Consider the following 17,206-nt stretch of genomic DNA (forward strand, 5'->3'; position numbering starts at 1 on the left):
GTTAACAAGATATTAATAAAGGAAAATCAATCAATCTATTTGTGGCAGAGGGAACAGTTTATTTCCCTCAGGTAATCACTTCCTTGTCCTGGTTCATCCTAGATTAAAAATTAGCTCAAAAGAGATAACAAAGAGCTATGGGCCAATTCTGAGTTTTCAGTGTACATGACTCACTAATAAAGGCTGGTACATTTCTGAGCCTGCGTTTGCTTTTATAGGTATTCCTGTAGCAATTTCTACCCTCGAGGGGGAGTCCAGCTCATCATATGACTTAATGCTGTGTCAGACAATGGCAGGAAGGGTGAAAATATTGACTTGCTAAGTCATTCTGGGAATTTCACCAAAGCATTTTTGGTATGGTGCTTCAAAATTCTGCCAATGCCTGAGCTCTCACTAGCTCATAACAGTCTCAGGATGTCTCATGTTGCTTCAGGCCCTGAAATATCTTCCCTTGAACTTCTCACTACTCAGGGAAGTGAGTATTTGTATCTTTTCTTTTGTGGAGCAAAAATCAGTAGAGGGGACAATTTTTTGTAGGAAAATTGCCAGAGGAGAAAAAGCTAAGAAGGCCCCATGTAGCCTCTGTTGTTTAGCAAAAGAAACAAATATGCCACTAGCAACTTTCTCTTCTCTTCAGGCGGATGGAGATTTTTTTTTTAAATTGCCGGTGGGGAGGATGTTGTGACAGGTCACTAGGAGTCGGTGGGATCTTTTACTGCAGAGTTTCTGGTGATTCGTAAAGTGACATCACTTCTGGTTTCCCCCAGAAGTTCTATCATGCCATGCATGATGCTGGTGCCCGCCCCCCATGTCCCTGTCCTCCATCTCCTGTCAGGTGTCAGCCATTGCCTGGGAAGTCTAGAATCCTGTTTACTTTGTCCCTTGGGACCAAGCGACATATGATTCTGGAGTTCCTTTCCCCCCCCAAAAATTCAAGATATATTATATGGCCCTGGAAAGCAACTGCATTTGGCAAAAAAACAATTAGGGCCATGTCACTGTGGAAGAGGGCATTTCCCCCTTTCTAAAAAAAGGCCACTCTGGGTCAAATAGGGGAGAAGGTACACATATTATGCATGGTTTGGAGAGAGTGGGCAGGGAGATGTTTTTCTCCCTCTCCCATAATACTAGAACACGGGGTCATCTGCTAAAGCTGGAGGGTGAGAGATTCAAAACAGATAAAAGGAAGTATTTTTTCACACAACGCATAGTTAAATTGTGGAACTCCCTGCCCCAGGATGTGGTGATGGCTGCCAGCTTGGAGGGCTTTAAGAGGGGAGTGGACATATTCATGGAGGAGAGGGGTATTCATGGCTGTTAGTTAGAATGGATACTTGTCATGCTGCTTATCTATTCTCTCTAGTATCAGAGGAGCATGCCTATTATTTTGGGTGCCGTGGAACACAGGCAGGATGGTGCTGCTGCACTCGTCTTGTTAGTGGCTTCCTAGAGGCACCTGGTTGGCCACTGTGTGAACAGACTGCTGGACTTGATGGGCCTTGGTCTGATCCAGCAGGGCCTTTCTTATGTTCTTATATTCTTAGATGGTTCCCACCCAGGAACAGGCTTGCGTGGTTTCCCTGTTGCTGGTGTGGCTGCCGATAGAGGGCAATGGGGATCCCACAAGGCAGTCTTTCCTGCAGTTTCCTTGCCCTAGTCCCCCAGGAGTGACTATTCCCCTCTCCTAGGCCACTAGGGCTTTTTCAATATTTTGTTTAATTGGCAGTTGAATATCATTATGTTGATATAGAATTGCCAACTCTGGGTTGGGAAATTCCTGGCGATTTGGGGAGGGATCCTGGGGAGGGCGGGGTTTGGGGGGGAGGGACCTCAGTGGGGTGTAATGCCATAGGGCAGGGGTCCCTAGCTTTTTTGAGCCTGTGAACTGCTTTGGAATTCTGACACAGGGTGGTGAGCGCAACTACAAAGTGGCTGCCTCAGGAGGCAAAGCCAACTACAAAATATCAGGGAGTAATGTTATTAGGGTGTCCAGGTCGCTTGGATTGGTGGGCCCCACCCACTTTCTAAAAACACTTGGCGGGCATCAGGAAAGGTGTCAGCAGGTGCCAGAGTCTACCCTCCAAAGCAGCCATTTTCTGTAGGTGAACTGATCTCTGTCTTCTGGAGATCAGCTGTAATTTCAGGAGGTCGCCAAACCCCACCTGGAGGTTGGCAACCCTATGTTGATATACTCCACTCCGCCAAATCTCCAGGAATTTCACCACTTCAAGCTGGCAACCCTACTTCTAGGTGTGTAACTGGAAGCAACATCACTGTGCAGTAGAATTCATCAGAAACTCTATGGTAAAACCCACAGAGTTTGGGGTGAATCCTAGAGCATCCTGCAACATGGTGACATCACTTCTGGTTACACCAGCAGAAGTGACACCATGGAGTCATGGCATGACATTAGGCTGAGTCTCCCCCCTCCCCCCTCTCCTGGAAATGGTCTTAGATTTTTGGCTACCAGAGCTAAAAGGAGTCTGAACAATCAGGGAAACAGCATGGGGGAAAGAGTTAACTCTCCCCTGTTTCCCTTCTCCTGTGTCATGGCCCTGAGTCATATACAGGGATACCATCCTCAAGGTGAAACTTGGAATTCTCCCAAGATTACAAATGATCTCCCAACCACCAACACCAGTTCCCCTGGAGGAAAAACAGCTTTGGAGGATGGAATCCATTGCATCATATCCCCCACTGAGCTCCCCTTTCCCAAAAACCATCATTCCCCGGCACTGCCCCCAACTCTCCAGGAATTTCCCAAGCCTTAGTCGGCCACCGTAGCCATATGGTCACCTCACAGTTGATTTTAAGGTCAAATTACACATAATTAGTTCCAGTCACAAAACCTCTATTGTTATGTACAATTTGATTCATAGAGTTATGACGAGAGGTAGCAGAAGTCAAAATGCTTGTTCTTTCCTCTCCCTTCTTTGCCAACGGCTAAGGCAACATGTGGTCTAATTACAAGTTACACTGTTTAGAAATCTACCTGTTAGAAATGCTCTGGGAATTCCATGTTAAAACTTAATTCCCAGGCAGGTGCTGGCCTGATTCAGATTATTACTGTGATGTGCAGGGAGGTGGTTCTTAAACCTTCACTCTGGGCAATTTTCCTGACCTGCAACAGCCCCGAGAAGTCGGTTGCATCAATTGTGAACATAGAAGTTTCACCAACAGGGCAAATATGGGGCCATTTCAGACCAGGGAAATGACACGGAGGGGGAGGTTACGCCCCCTCTCTCTAGGCACCATAGTTCCAATCTGAATAGGCCTGTGTGCATCAGGGAATTCAGGTTCAACATGGAATTCCCAGTGCACACCTAACAGAAACCAGGAGGGACCTGAAAGCAATGTAATGTGTCATTAGGTCCGTAGCAGACAAGACAGCAAAAACTGTTATTCCCACCAGGAACGTAAAACATCATGATTATTTCCAGTCTTTGAAAACTTTCACTTCCAATCCTTTCTCTGCACACTTACAATGCCATGAAGATGCCAACTAAGTGGTGGATGTGCGACTGATTTTTGTGATGCTGCCTACTAAGGCATGAACTACTGTGGTTTTATTTTGTTCATTGTAAAAAATCACATGAATTCATTAGGATCTATGCCTTGGATCCTTGTTTTTGCGTCATTGCAGCTCTGCCAAGTACTGGATCTTTGCTTTTTATGGTTCAGTCCGTGGTCCTGGCTTCGGGGTGTGCTTTGATATTAGATTTGGGGGAATTAAAAAAAAACCCTAGCGGATCCACAAGGATTCATGTAGATCTGGCTTTTACCTTTACCCCCTCGGCTGCATCCTGGCCACTTTGAACTTCGCGCGACCCGCTTGTAAGCATGTAAGTAAGTGCCATTAGGTTCAACAGGGCTTGCTCCCGTGCGGAAGTAGCACAGGTTGCGGCCTTGTTCAACGCCCCGCGTCACCGACAGAAGCGTTGGCACCAACCCGATCAACAAAAACTATCCTACATTTGTGCTGAGCATTGTGATTGGTCCGTGAGTCCCTTTTTTATAAAAAAAAAAACCTCTGCGATTGCTTCGTCTGTCTGCCACTCTAGCTCACTTTGCCGGTTGATTGGATCGCGCTCTGTCAAGCGCTACGGGTTTCTATAGGGACGCTTGGGGCGGGTACGCAGCGGGTGGGCGGGTCTTATTCCTCTGATTGGTTTAGCGTGTGGGACCGGGTTTCTGCGATTGGCCTTATTTTCCTCGTGCCACGCCCCCTCCAATGAGGTTAGAGTGTCACGTGAGGAGAAAGGGTGCCAGGCTGTAGCGGCGGCGGCTGACGGGCGTGTGCAGCAATGAAGTACTACGAGGTGAGTGGGGGGCAATGGAGGCCCGGAACGGTGATCTTGGGGGAGGATATGCTGGTGTTTGTCCTTCCGCCTCGCGGTCGACTTGGCTGGTCTCGCTCCGATCTGGCGGGAGGTGGAGGGCGGTTTCGCACGCGTGGGATTGTGGCGTGCATGGAACGCATGCGCGAGGGATGGCGGGTAGAGGCGCGGGAATAAAGATGCGCGTGAGGGGTGTGTGAACGAACGTGCGTTGGTTCTTGAAAGGAAGCTTATTGGAGTCGGGGTTCGCGCACCCCTTTCTCCATTGCTTGTATGTCCTTTGCACCAGGTGGTGTCTACTAAAGGCAATACCCTTTTCAGCCTCTCAGTTGGTTAGTATGTCCTTGCTAGATTTCCTCTCTCTGATAGTTACCTGGAACTTCATAGGCTTGCCTGTAACACTGGTGTAAATTGGCTCGATGAACATATATAATTTTAGAAAAGGGCAAGAGTCCAGTAGCACCTTAAAGACTAACAAAAATATTTTCTGGTAGGGTATGAGCTTTTGTGAGCCACAGCTCAGCTGTGGCTCACGAAAATTCATACCCTACCAGAAAATATTTTTGTTAGTCTTTAAGGTGCTACTGGACTCTTGCCCTTTTCCACTACTGCAGACAGACTAACACGGCTACCCACTGTGATATATAATTTTGCCTATCTTGATGTCTTTTCCTTGGTGTTGTCCTTTTCCTAATGCTTACCGTGGCATACTTCTTCTGCTCTTCAGAGAGAATTGTTATATTTAACCGTTAACTTGTTGCTCCTTGTGCGGATAACAAAAGTTAAGCAATGGGGCTATTCACAGACAAGACAGGGCTTTCTTTCTGTGGGTTCTTTCTTTCTATAGCCTGCCCCAGGTGTGCAAGGAATACAACTTTGTAAACCCCCCTCTCCTGAAAACAGTTTAATATCAATTAAAGGGGGGAAATAGGGAGGGGGACGAAATCAGTTGCATAATTGTTTGAGAGGTCAGAGGATCTGGGTGAGAAAGATGTGTGTGGTGGTGGTATCCAAATTATCCTATGTCCTGTGATTGCTTGTGAGATCTTGATATATAACTTGCTATCTTGCTTTTTGTTTTTGTGTATTAAATGGTCAACTGGTATTAACCAGTGGTATTCCAGGTGAATAAGTAAAAGCAGTGTTTTTATACCATACTACCACCTGGTTTCCTCCAAAATTAGATCTTTCTGCATGTATAATTTTTTTCATAAATATATTTTAAAAACCTGATCAGGATGCTGATTCCTTGAAGGTGAAGGCCTAATGGGAGATAGTAGTAGAGATGTAAAAGTCAGTAGCTACAAAGATTAATTCTGTGTCTTAAAGTAAAGCATGTTCCTTTTTGGTGTAGTATGCAAGATTTTATATATGCTGTGTTAAAAGGCAGTAGCTATAAAGGTTGATTCTGTGTCCTAAAAGTAAAGCATATTCCCTTTTGGTGTAGCAATTGCAAGATGTTATACATATATTCTGTTACAATCTTTTCAAATGGAGATTTTCCACCCCCTTTTGTTATCACTGCTTGATGTTTCTTTTGCTTTTACATGACGCACAAACTCCTTTTGATTGCCCAAGAGAGATTATATCAGCTTGATCTGATTTTCTTCTCATTGTGCAAGTCTGCGACAATGTGTTAATTCCTCCCTCTCACCATCTCAGTTAGATTAATAGCAAGTTTTGTGAAACTTGTTCACCTTCACGTTGTCTCAATAGGCCAGGTGGATCGATGCAAGAAAGAAATGCCGTATAGGAGCTGTAGTAGTGGTTAGCAGTTACTGAATGTATGAAAACTCACAATGTGGTTTGCTTTCCTAAGCAAACAGTTGTGTGAACATGAGTGAATCTTTCCCATGCAATAAATAATATTAATTGGCCCTCTAAGAGCCTGTGGTTAGGAAGAGGTGTTTATGAATCCCCCTGACTCCTGGAGGGCTTTTTTTTTTTTTTAAAAAAGAACCATTTAGATGGAACCACCTAGAAACATACAAGTGGCTGTACATTGTAGTTGTATGATTTGCAGACCTATCATGATAAGGAGAATGGAGACAGGAATGTACATGGTGTAACTGTAGATTGTTGTAATTCATGGTCATCCTAGTTCAGGCTGCTGAAGACGTTGGCTAACACTGCTGAAAGGTTTGAAAGTTTTGTTCTAAAGATGGAAAGTGCATCCATATAGGAAGTGTTTAGAGAACTTCAGCTGTTATGTGTCTTGCAGTCAAGAGGTTGCAAGAAAAGTAGGGACACCTGGTTATTCAGAGAAATAGAGCCTGCAATAATGAGAAAGTAATAGGAAGCTTAGTCTTTCATTGCTTGATGCAGGGGCTTGATGTTTCTTCTGTAGTATTGGTTGCTGTCACCTTTTGGACACTATTGAGCTTGCCCTTGCCTGGAAGTACCTATATTTGTAGATTATTGGGCACCATAATTTAGAACTCCTGCAATCTATATTTCAGGCACAAAAGTACTGTAGACAACTGAGAAGTACTGCTCAGGTTCCACTAAGGCTCACACTTTTATACATTTGTTGCCTAAGAATGCAGAACACTGACTTGCCTCCGTGGAGTTGAAATGCTCACTTGGGGGTGGAAAGAAAACCATGCCTATTTTCTCGATGCCTATTTTATATATTTTTTGCTTGCTTGGGAAGTATATTAGTGTTCATAGTCTATATCAGAGGTTCCCAAACTTTTTGAGTCATGGAACACTTTTTAGGAGAGAAATTCATCACGGAGCACGAATTTTCATCTAGCACCTATATACTAAACCAAATGACAGTAGTATTTTTCTTTCCAATCTCTTCATGGAGCAATAGGAGACGTTTCGCGGAGCACAGTTTGGGGACCACTAGGATATATATTTTTTGTTTGCTGAGGAAGATATGATAGAATTCCAGTTAACTTCTGGATATAGAGCGGTGATTTTTTTAAGCTTTGTTTGAGGGTCTCTAGGAATTTGGTTGCCTAAATATCGTTAGGATCATGAGCTTAATTGTCCCAACAGCACTTGATTAGTGATTTTTGTCTTTTGTTTGGGAATTAGTGCTCTAGATGAACAGGAATGTTCAAAGCCCTAGTGTTGTCATTGTCTAAAATGGTGATTTTCACCGTGTCCTTTGGAAACCTAGGTTCCTCAGAGGATTTATCAGCTATGCATAATGGCAGACAAGCTTACCTGAGAAACAACTTTCTAACCTCTATCAAACTTCATATAAAGCACACAACTGCAAGAGAACATTAAGTACATTTGTAGATGGTACTCATGTGCCCAGGTCACAGCTGGATTGTTCCAGGTTTAGTAATTCTTACGGTAAATCATAAAGTATTAGATAATATGAAGAATTATGAACTTGAGCTTTATCTTGAGCTGTCTGAAAGTACCAAGATCTTGTCATTCTGAAAATGAAGATTGAAGCAAGCATACAAATACACTACAGCAGCCTGGAGAGTGACCTGAGCAGCTAAGTCTGTCTCTTCAGCTATGAGGTCAGAGCAGCTTTTGCACCTGTCCTGTAAATGGATATATGCCTAGCAGTGCAACACTACTAAGATTGGTTATATGCACTGCCTGCTTGGCTAGCTCAGCAGCTTCTGAAGTATTTTATGTAGCAAACGCTCCCATCTGAATTTTAAGCAGGATATTATTTAGTATGTCTCCCTGAAATCTTTAGCTGGAATGAATGTCTTGACTGAAGCAGGCACCCCCCCCCCCCAGAGTTAATTCTTGGTTGCTTTTTCCCCAGTCCAACAGATGAAATGCCTCAGCCCTGCTGTCCCTGGTTAGCAGCAACAGCAGATCTAGTTACAGCACAGATCACCTTGACACTTGCCTCATATCTTTTTATTCTTGTTCAAAAGTTAAAGCCTTTCTGATTTCAGCCTGCTTTACCAGTATGGAAGATTAGCCCAGGGTGTTCTAGTCAACAGGTATGGAGTTTGTGCTTTCACAGCAGCCAGTGCTATTATCTTCTGGCATGTAGGATAGGGAGGAACAAAGGTTGCTTCAGGCTGATGGAGATGTAGGAATCTTTTAGAATCCTTGTCCATCCTGATGTTCTTGTTTATGCCTGGCACTGAAGACCCTATTCATGTAATAGCTGCTTGCATTGCTCCCAGGCCCATTTTAACTACCATTGTCTAGCATTCACTTCCAACTGTTTGGTGTTTGTATGGTACATCTTGTATGGTACATCTTCTAAGCTGGGTGTCTAGAGAACAGAGAAAATCATACAAGTTAGTTTCCAACATGCTGTCACATGGTACTGTGACCAGACAGCAGAAGCTGGGATGGGCGTGTGCATAAAGTAGCAGACTTGATTCTCAAGGACTAGGATCAGCAAGGAACAGGTTTATACTACTCAATGTTCCTATGTGTTTCCCTTTGTTTTTTTAATTCTCACGTGTAAGTGAATAGTTGCTATTCAGTCTTAAGGATGTGAGTAAAGCTGTGCTTGGGGATGTTGTTGAAGTGAGGACATCATCTTTCCTCTACCCCGAGACATCTGTCCCATGAATTCTGTAGGCCTACTTTGTCCATATATATATATAAAAATTGCTTCCCATAGTGTTGAGACCTCAGTGAGAAGAATATACATGTGCCCATCCTGTAGATATTCTGGCTTTGAGAATTTAACTATTTAAGATTAATAATCAAAAGAGCCTTTTCTTTGTCACATGTTTATCTTGGCCTGCCTCCAAGGAGCTCAGATCAGCTTTACACGGTTCTCAGAGGGTGCTTACTGTAGGGTATGGTCAGAACAGTCACATTGCCTGTGGGTCACTGTGACGCCTTACTCGGCTGCCAGTTTGCAAAAGGTTGTTTTGGTCAGGTGAGTAATTTGTATAGTGAAATGAAGTGGATACCCGTATACTGCTTTCTGAGGGTTTGTAATGAAATTGGGTAGCCTCCTGCTATAGATTATGGATTGGATTCTGCCTTTGGATTCTGCCTTTGTGCTCCATTGGAACCCCTGTATTCCTCTACATGAGTGTCTTGCATCAGCCGAAGGTACTCGTACTGGAGTAGCATAAGGCTACTTTTAGAACATAGTAGTAGCATATGGCTACTTTTAGAACATAGTAGTAAGATTCAGCTCTGTAATTTAGATGTGCAATCTTAATCTCAGTTACCACATTTATTGGTTTTGCACAACCCTTCTGTAATGGTAAAGTTCAAAGGCCCAGATCCAAGTACAAGCTCACAAAGTAGAATTAACGCAATTTAGTCATGCAACTATTGTACAATCCTCAGAAAGCTAACTTGTTTCTCTCACATTGGGGCTTTCTTTTTTTTGAAAGGGAAAGGAAGTTGCATGCTCTCAGCCTAACCTACCTCACAGGTTGGTTGTGAGGATAAAATGGAGGAGGGGAGAAAAATGTAAGTCAATCTGGATCCACACTGAGGAGAAAAGCAGGGTATAAATGAAGTAAGTAAACAAGCATAAAATTGGCTAACAGTGCAGTGATCAAAGTTACACTCTTCTAAGCCTTTCTATTTCAGTGGGCTTAGATAAGTATAACTGCTTAGGAGTGACCCATAAATGCTGAATTTTAAAATATGTGCCTTTTATTTTTGTGCTTGGTGCGAGTTCACAGTGCTACTGAAATTACATGACTCTCATTAATAGGAATTGATTTTAAGGATCTATTTACCTATTTAAGGATGTCTCTTCAAAAATTAAATGAATTATACTCATGTTAACACAGTGTGTGGTAATTGTTGCCAAAGCAGACTTCTTTACACGCCTGCTTTTTCTTCCCTCTGTGAGGCTAATAATCCAATATTATGTGGGTATGTAGTATTTATTAGGAAAATGGCTGCTTGCAAGAAAAACTGAAAACAGAGCGATCCAATCAAGGATATGTGATTGACTCTCCTATTTGAAGCTATCTCAGAATATGAGGTTAGTCAGGTTGTTATTGCTCAGCAATAACAGTGTTTGGTGAATTGCATATTAAGACTTGGAGAAAAGGATACTGTCTCTATTTCTTTGGAAGTCTGGCAGTTGAAACCCCAAATCTGCTCAAAGAGTAGGCTGTACTGTCTGTTGCTGTTTGTACAATATGTAACATGTCCTTTAGATCAGCCTCTGTACCAGAGGACTGGAGAATGGCCAATGTGACCCCCATTTATAACAAGGGTTCTGGGGGGGGGGACCAAGGAAATTATAGGCCAGTTAGCTTGACGTCTGTTCCAGGTAAATTGATGGAAAGCATTATTAAAGATAGAATTGTCAAGTATATAGAAGGGCAAGACCTGCTGAGCAAAATCCAACATGGCTTCTGTAAAAGTAGGTCCTGTCTCACTAACCTTTTAGAGATTTTTGAAAGTGTCAGAAAGCATGTGAACAGGAATGAGCCTGTGGATATTGTGTATTTGGATTTCCAAAAGGCTTTTGACAAAGTCCCCCACCAAAGACTGCTAAGCAAACTTCATAGTCATGGGATAAGAGGACAAGACCTCTTATGGATTGAGAGCTGGCTGAAAAATAGGAAGCAGAGAGTAGGAATCAATGGTCAGTTCTCACAATGGAGGGATGTGAGCAGTGGGGTGCCTCGGATCTGTGTTGGTACCGGTACTTTTCAACCTGTTCATCAATGACCTGGAGTTGGGGGTGAACAGCGAGGTGGCCAGGTTTGCAGATGACACCAAATTATTCAGGATGGTTAAAACAAAATCAGACTGAAGAGCCCCAAAAGGATCTCTTCAAACTGGAGGAGTGGGCATTAAAATGGCAAATGAGATTCAGTGTGAGCAAGTGTAAAGTGATGCATTTTGGAGCAAAAAATCTCATCTTAATGTATACACTGACAGGATCTGTGCTGACAGTGACAGACCAAGAAAGGGACCTTGGGGTGGTAGTGCATGGCTCGATGAAGATGTCAACCCAGTGTGCGGCTGCTGTGAAAAAAGCAGATTCCATGCTAGCCATAATTAGACAAGGAACAGAGAATAATACGGTCGATATCATTCTGCCCTTGTACAAATCTATGGTGAGACCACACTTGGAATATCTTGTACAGTTCTGATCACCATACCTAAAAAAGAATATTGCAGAGGTTGAGAAGGTGCAGAAAAGAGCAACCAAAATGATCAGGGCTAGAGCAACTGCCCTATGAGGAGTGGTTAAAATGTTTAGGGCTGTTTAGCTTAGAAAGAAGGTGGTTAAGGGGGGACATGCTAGAGGTTTATAAAATTATGCATGGTTTGGAGAGAGTGGACAAGGAAAAGCTTTTCTTCCTTATAATACCAGGATGCGGGGTCATCTGCTGAAGTTGGAGGGTGAGAGGTTCAAAACAGATAAAAAGTATTTCTTCACACAATGCATAGTTAAATTGTGGAACTCCCTGCCCCAGGATGTGGTGATGGCTGCCAACATGGAAGGCTTTAAGGGGGAGTGGACATGTTCATGGAGGATAGGGTTATCTATGGCTACTAGTCAAAGTGAATATTAGTCATGATGCATACCTATTCTCTCCAGGATCAGAGGAGCATGCCTGTTATATTAGGTGCTGTGGAACACAGGAAGGATGCTGCTGCAGTCTTGTTTGTGGACTTCCTAGAGGCACCTGCTGTGAACAGACTGCTGGACTTGATGGGCCTTTGTCTGACCCAGCATGGCTTTTCTTATATTCTTGTTATTCTACTGTGTAATTTCTTCATCATTTAACATGTTAATGTTAATACTTATGCTTTGTTTCAGCTGTTTCAGCTTTCTGCTTGGTTTCAGCTTTCTGCAAATACCAATCCCTATTGCATTGCTTATTGGATGTCCCATCATGTTGATGATATTGACTTGCATTGTGTATCTGCCTGGAGTCTCAGTGAGAATGGCGGACTGTAAATAATGTAAACAAATAATAAATATATATATTTTTGAAATCTCCTGGTTCCAGAGTTAACATTTTCTGTTGTCATCTGACATACCTGCATTTTATAATATTGATATCCTGCTTCTAAGATGAGTTTATGTAGATGGCTAAAAGTGACAGGGAAGAGAAAGGGTGAATTGGCTACTTACTGCCTATTTTCAGCTGCTTCTTGCTGTATTTATGGACACTTATTTCATACATTACACTTCCCTACACAGGGATTAGGAACAGCATGCATGTGGTGTAGCATGAATGTCTGGCTGCACACTCCATATACTGACAGAAAGAAACTTCCTGTTCTGCACTTCATGCACTGTGACTAGACCCATGTTTTTCTCTAATCACTATGTAGGCAGTTGAAATGTATGAAGCATGGGAAACTAGTGTATGGTCTGCAGTTCATAAGAGTGCTTTTCTGTGAAACTTTAAGGACATTGTGGGCTACCCCTGAGACTTCAAAGTGTACTTGGGCGAAGAAATTAAACCAGCATCTCTTTGGTCTCAGAACACATTACTATTCTAAAACTAGGTAAATTTTTGCTTTCATTGAGTTTTTAGATTAATTTCTTCAAAAGCCAGTGCAAGTTTGCTACATTGCTTGGTGAAACAAAGTTCCTTGATAATACAGGCTTACACCTGTATATTAGCAGTAAAATAGAATAACTAGATTGCATATTAATAGGGAAATTTATATTCTTTAGGGCCCTTTGGGGATATATCAGGCATAAGGATAAGGTTTGTTATTTATTTACAAAGTTTATATCTTGCCTTTCTGCCCTTATAAGAGCCACCAAGGCGGCTAACAATTTAAAATTTACTTGATAAAACCACATTTTAAAACCACTAAAAACTACCCCTCCCAAACCACACATCACTAAAACAATAAAAAATAGTTTAAATACAACAAGACATAAAAAAGCAATTAAAACATTGGTTAGAAATGAGGGATTGCCAAAGGAAACAAAAAAAAACCCTTTACCTGTTGGTGGAAGACAGCAGCAAAAGAGGACAGACAAATCTCCCTGTGGAGAATGTTCCAGAGCGTTAGTTCCATGATTGAGAAGGCCCTCTCACAGATTGCCACCCGCCTAATCTCAGAAGGCAGGGGCACCCAAAGCAGGGCCTATGAAGATGACAGTTTATGGCTGGGCAGGTTCATAAGGGAGTACACAGTCCTTCAGGTATGTTGATCCCAAGCTATATAGAGCTCTGAAGGTCAACACCAGCACCTTGAATTGTGCCCAGAAGCAAATTTGGAGACAGTGTAGATGGGTAAGATTCCTGTGATCCATTGCAATTAACATTCTGGCTGTAGCATTGTGTACCAAATGAAGTTTCCACACACTTGCCAAGGACAACCCTGCGTAGATTGCTTTACAGTAATCTAATCAAGATGTAACTGGGGCATGCACCACAGTGGCCAGATCTTTTCTACCCAGGAGAGATTGCAGCTGTCCAATTGAAGCCACAGCTGCTACCAGCATGTCCAGCAGAAGGCCTGGTCTTTGATTAATTTGATTAATTAATTAATTGATTATTTAGAATCATAGAGTTGGAAGGGACCACCAGGGTCTTCTAGTCCAACCCCCTGCACAATGCAGGAAATTAACAACTACCTCCCCCCACATCCCCAGTGACCCCAACCCTCCCCCCGCCATGCAGGATCCCACAATCAAAGCACTCCCGACAGATGGCCATCTAGCCTCTGTTTAAAAACCTCCAAAGACGGGGACTCCACCACCCTCCATGGCAGTACATTCCACCGTCGAACAGCCCTCACCGTCAGAAAGTTCTTCCTAATGTTTAGGTGGAATCACTTTTCTATTAGTTTAAATCCATTACTCCATGTCCTAGTCTCTGGAGCAACAGAGAACAAGCTAGTTCCCTCATCAACATGATATCCCTTCAAATATTTAAACATGGCTATCATGTCTCCCCTCAACCGTCTCTTCTCCAAACTAAACAAACCCAACTCCCTTAGTCTCCTCATAAGGCATGGATTCCATACCTTTGACCATTCTGGTCACCCTCCTCTGGACACCCTCCAACTTGTCAACATCCTTCTTAAATTGTGGAGCCCAAAACTGGATATAGTAGTCCAAGTGAGGTCTAACCAATTCAGAATACAGTGGTAGTATTACATCCCTTGATCTAGACACAATACTCCTATTGATGCAGCCCAGAATTGCATTGGCCTTCTTAGCCGCCATATCACACTGTTGACTCATGTTCAGTTTGTGGTCCACTAAGACTCCCAGATCTTTCAAATGTACTGTTGTCAAGCCAACTGTCTCCCATCCCGTACCTTATGTTGTTTCTGCCTAGGTGAAGTACTTTACACTTCTCCCTATTTGCCCTCCTCCAGTCTGCTGGAACTTCTCCTGTTCTCCATGAAGTCTCCATGAATTTACATTTATATCCTGCTCTCATTCTTAGCAAGCTGGGCTCAGGGAGTCTCACAACACAATGATAAAAACATCAATTTAAAATCTATAGTAAAACATCTATATTAAAACATATTTTAGAATTCATACTGCATATTACAATAAACAAGATGGCTTGATTTCAGCTACTGGGCAGTCCTGACCAGCAGTGAGCCCCAAACCAGTTGAGGGGAGGATGGGGAGGCCAGCAATTTGTAATAATGGAAAGGCTTGCGGCTGCCCTCAGGTGTAGCCTGGCGGAACAGTTCTGTTTTGCAGGCCCTGTGGAACTCATTTAGTTCCCGCAGGGCCCTGATGTTACTTGGTAGACTATTCCACCAGGCTGGGGCCAGGACCAAAAAGGCCCTGGCCCTTGTTGAGGTCAGCCTCGCACTCCATGGGCCAGGAACCACCAGCAAATTGTTGTTCCCTGAGCACAAAGCTCTTTGGGGGATATGCCAGGAGAGGTGGTCCCGTAGGTACAATGGTCCCAGACTGTATATGGCTTTAAAGGTTAAAACCGGCACCTTGAACCTGATCCAATGCTCCAGCTGGAGCCAGTGCAGTTGTTTCAGCACTGGAGTTATGTGCTCTCGCAGCAAGGCCCAGAAAGGAGCCTCGCTGCAGCATTTTGCACCAGCTGGAGCTTCCTGATCAGTCCCAAGGGCAGCCCTGCATAGAGCGAGTTACAGTAGTCTAGCCTTAGAGGTGACTGTCACATGGATCACTGTGGCTAGATCGGGGCAAGAGAGGTAAGGCACCAGCTGCCGGGCCCGGCGGAGATGGAAAAAGGCCGCCTTGACCACAGCTGTGACCTGGGCCTCCACAGATAAGGAGGCATCCAAAATCACACCCAGGCTCCTGACAGTGGAAAACTCCCCCCTGCTAAACAATTCTATTTTACACATTTTGTGGAATGATAAAAGTGCCAGAGCACTTCCTGACCTTGTTGGCCAGGGTAATTATGACTCAAAAGGTTGCTACCTTTTCTATGCATCTTGCAGTGCTCTTATACTGATGCTTAGAGTTGCAGTAATGCATACGAGGGTTTCTTCATTTCTCAGTCTCGGATGTTGTTTCCCAGAGTTCTTATAGTTGGGACACAATGTTTTTTCTGAATTGGACTTGCACTTCATTCTTGCATGTTAAGAGATTAGATGGAGGCAAGCCTAAAACAGTGACTCGTAAAGTGAGGCAGTAGACGATCTGGCAATTCTGGCTGGTAATTCTGGCGAGTCTGTGCTTTGGATGCCGTTGCATAATTCAGTTGCTCTCGGTACCAGGACACCTCAGAACTACCTTCCCAGAGGCTTAATTGGAAAGAGGTGTGTAAGTGTCTATAGCCTTTAATAATTCATCTATTTCAAACGTGTGTCTGATTTGGGAATGACTGGTTTGTGGCCTTTTATGTATGGCTGTTTGCCTTGCTGTCATCCCCCCAGACTACTTTGGGGCTTTGTTTTGATTATGCATGCATTTTCAAACCTTCAGAAGTCTCCTCGCTCTCCACGCACGTTTCCGCGTGTTTTTCTCATGTTTTCTGGATCCTTGCTAAACAGCATCCAGAAAATGCATGGAAAACATGCAAGGAGAGCAAGGCAACCTCTGAAGGTTGGAAAATGTATGCATAATCAAAACAAAGCCCCAAAGTAGTCTGGGGGGGGGTGACCTCGAGGGAAACAGCCATGCATAAAGGGCCTTTGACTAGACCTTTCATCCAGCATACTATTGTGGGATTTTCCTTGAGCCTGCACAGATCCAAACGGTTCTCTATTACAATTTCTCAGGGCTTGTTGCCATATAGACTGCTTGGAAGGATTTGCATTCCCCTTTTTCTTAGGTGCCTGAGGATTCACAGAGCTCTTCTGCTACAAATGGTAATCTACTGTTCTAGCATCTGACTTTGAGATGGAATTCCCTTCTTAAGTGTCCAGGCAAGAAGCTGTAAATTCCCTGTGAGATTGGGCTTATTGGAGGACTCATTGTCATTTGGGAATATAAAAATCGAAGTATTGACTAAGGCTGAGTCCATACATTTAGATTTTAGTGTAAGGCAGTGGTCGGCAAACCGCGGCTTGCCAGTCGCATGAGGCTCTTTGGCCCCTTGCGTGCGGCTCTCGAGGAGGAGGAGGCGGCGGCGCACTGCGGCTCCTCCTTGCAGGTGGAGGAGGCGAGTAGCCGGCGGGCGGGCGGCTGACGCCTCGCCTCTGCTCCCCCTGGCTCACGGCCCTCCGCCAGGGGGCGGAGGTGTGGGGTCGCGGCCCAGCTGGGCCGGCTGGCCAGAGGAAGGGCTGGGGAAGCACGATCCCCTGGAGCCGGAGGGCAAGGAGCCGCGGGGAGTCGGCTGCGGCCGAGGTAGGTGCGGGGCGAGGATGCAGGGAAGAGCGGGCCGGGGGCGCTGCCCTCTGCCCCTCCCTCCGCTTCGGAGTCTCCCTCGTGGAGTCAGAGAACTTTTGGTCGAGCGTGGCTGCGGGCATGGCAGCACGTTCACACGTGCATGGCGAGGACGTGGGAGCCGGCGCTACAGTGTCTCAGCTGCCGTCCCGGCGACGCCCCCCCAGATCATCTGGCG

General features: G+C 44.3%; 1 protein-coding gene across 1 annotated transcript in view; it reads left to right on the forward strand.

Moving 5' to 3' along the window:
- The first annotated feature begins 4,213 nt into the window (after positions 1-4,213).
- Positions 4,214-17,206, forward strand: part of TECR (trans-2,3-enoyl-CoA reductase) — a 50,938-nt gene continuing 37,945 nt past the window's right edge. Inside the window, exon 1 of the mRNA XM_056857020.1 lies at positions 4,214-4,319. Coding sequence (XP_056712998.1) covers positions 4,305-4,319 — 15 coding nt within the window. The 5' untranslated portion in view covers positions 4,214-4,304. The remainder of the gene's footprint in view (positions 4,320-17,206) is intronic.

Source organism: Euleptes europaea, chromosome 1 (genome assembly GCF_029931775.1).
Source record: "Euleptes europaea isolate rEulEur1 chromosome 1, rEulEur1.hap1, whole genome shotgun sequence".
In the NCBI taxonomy this organism is placed as follows: Eukaryota; Metazoa; Chordata; class Lepidosauria; order Squamata; family Sphaerodactylidae; genus Euleptes; species Euleptes europaea.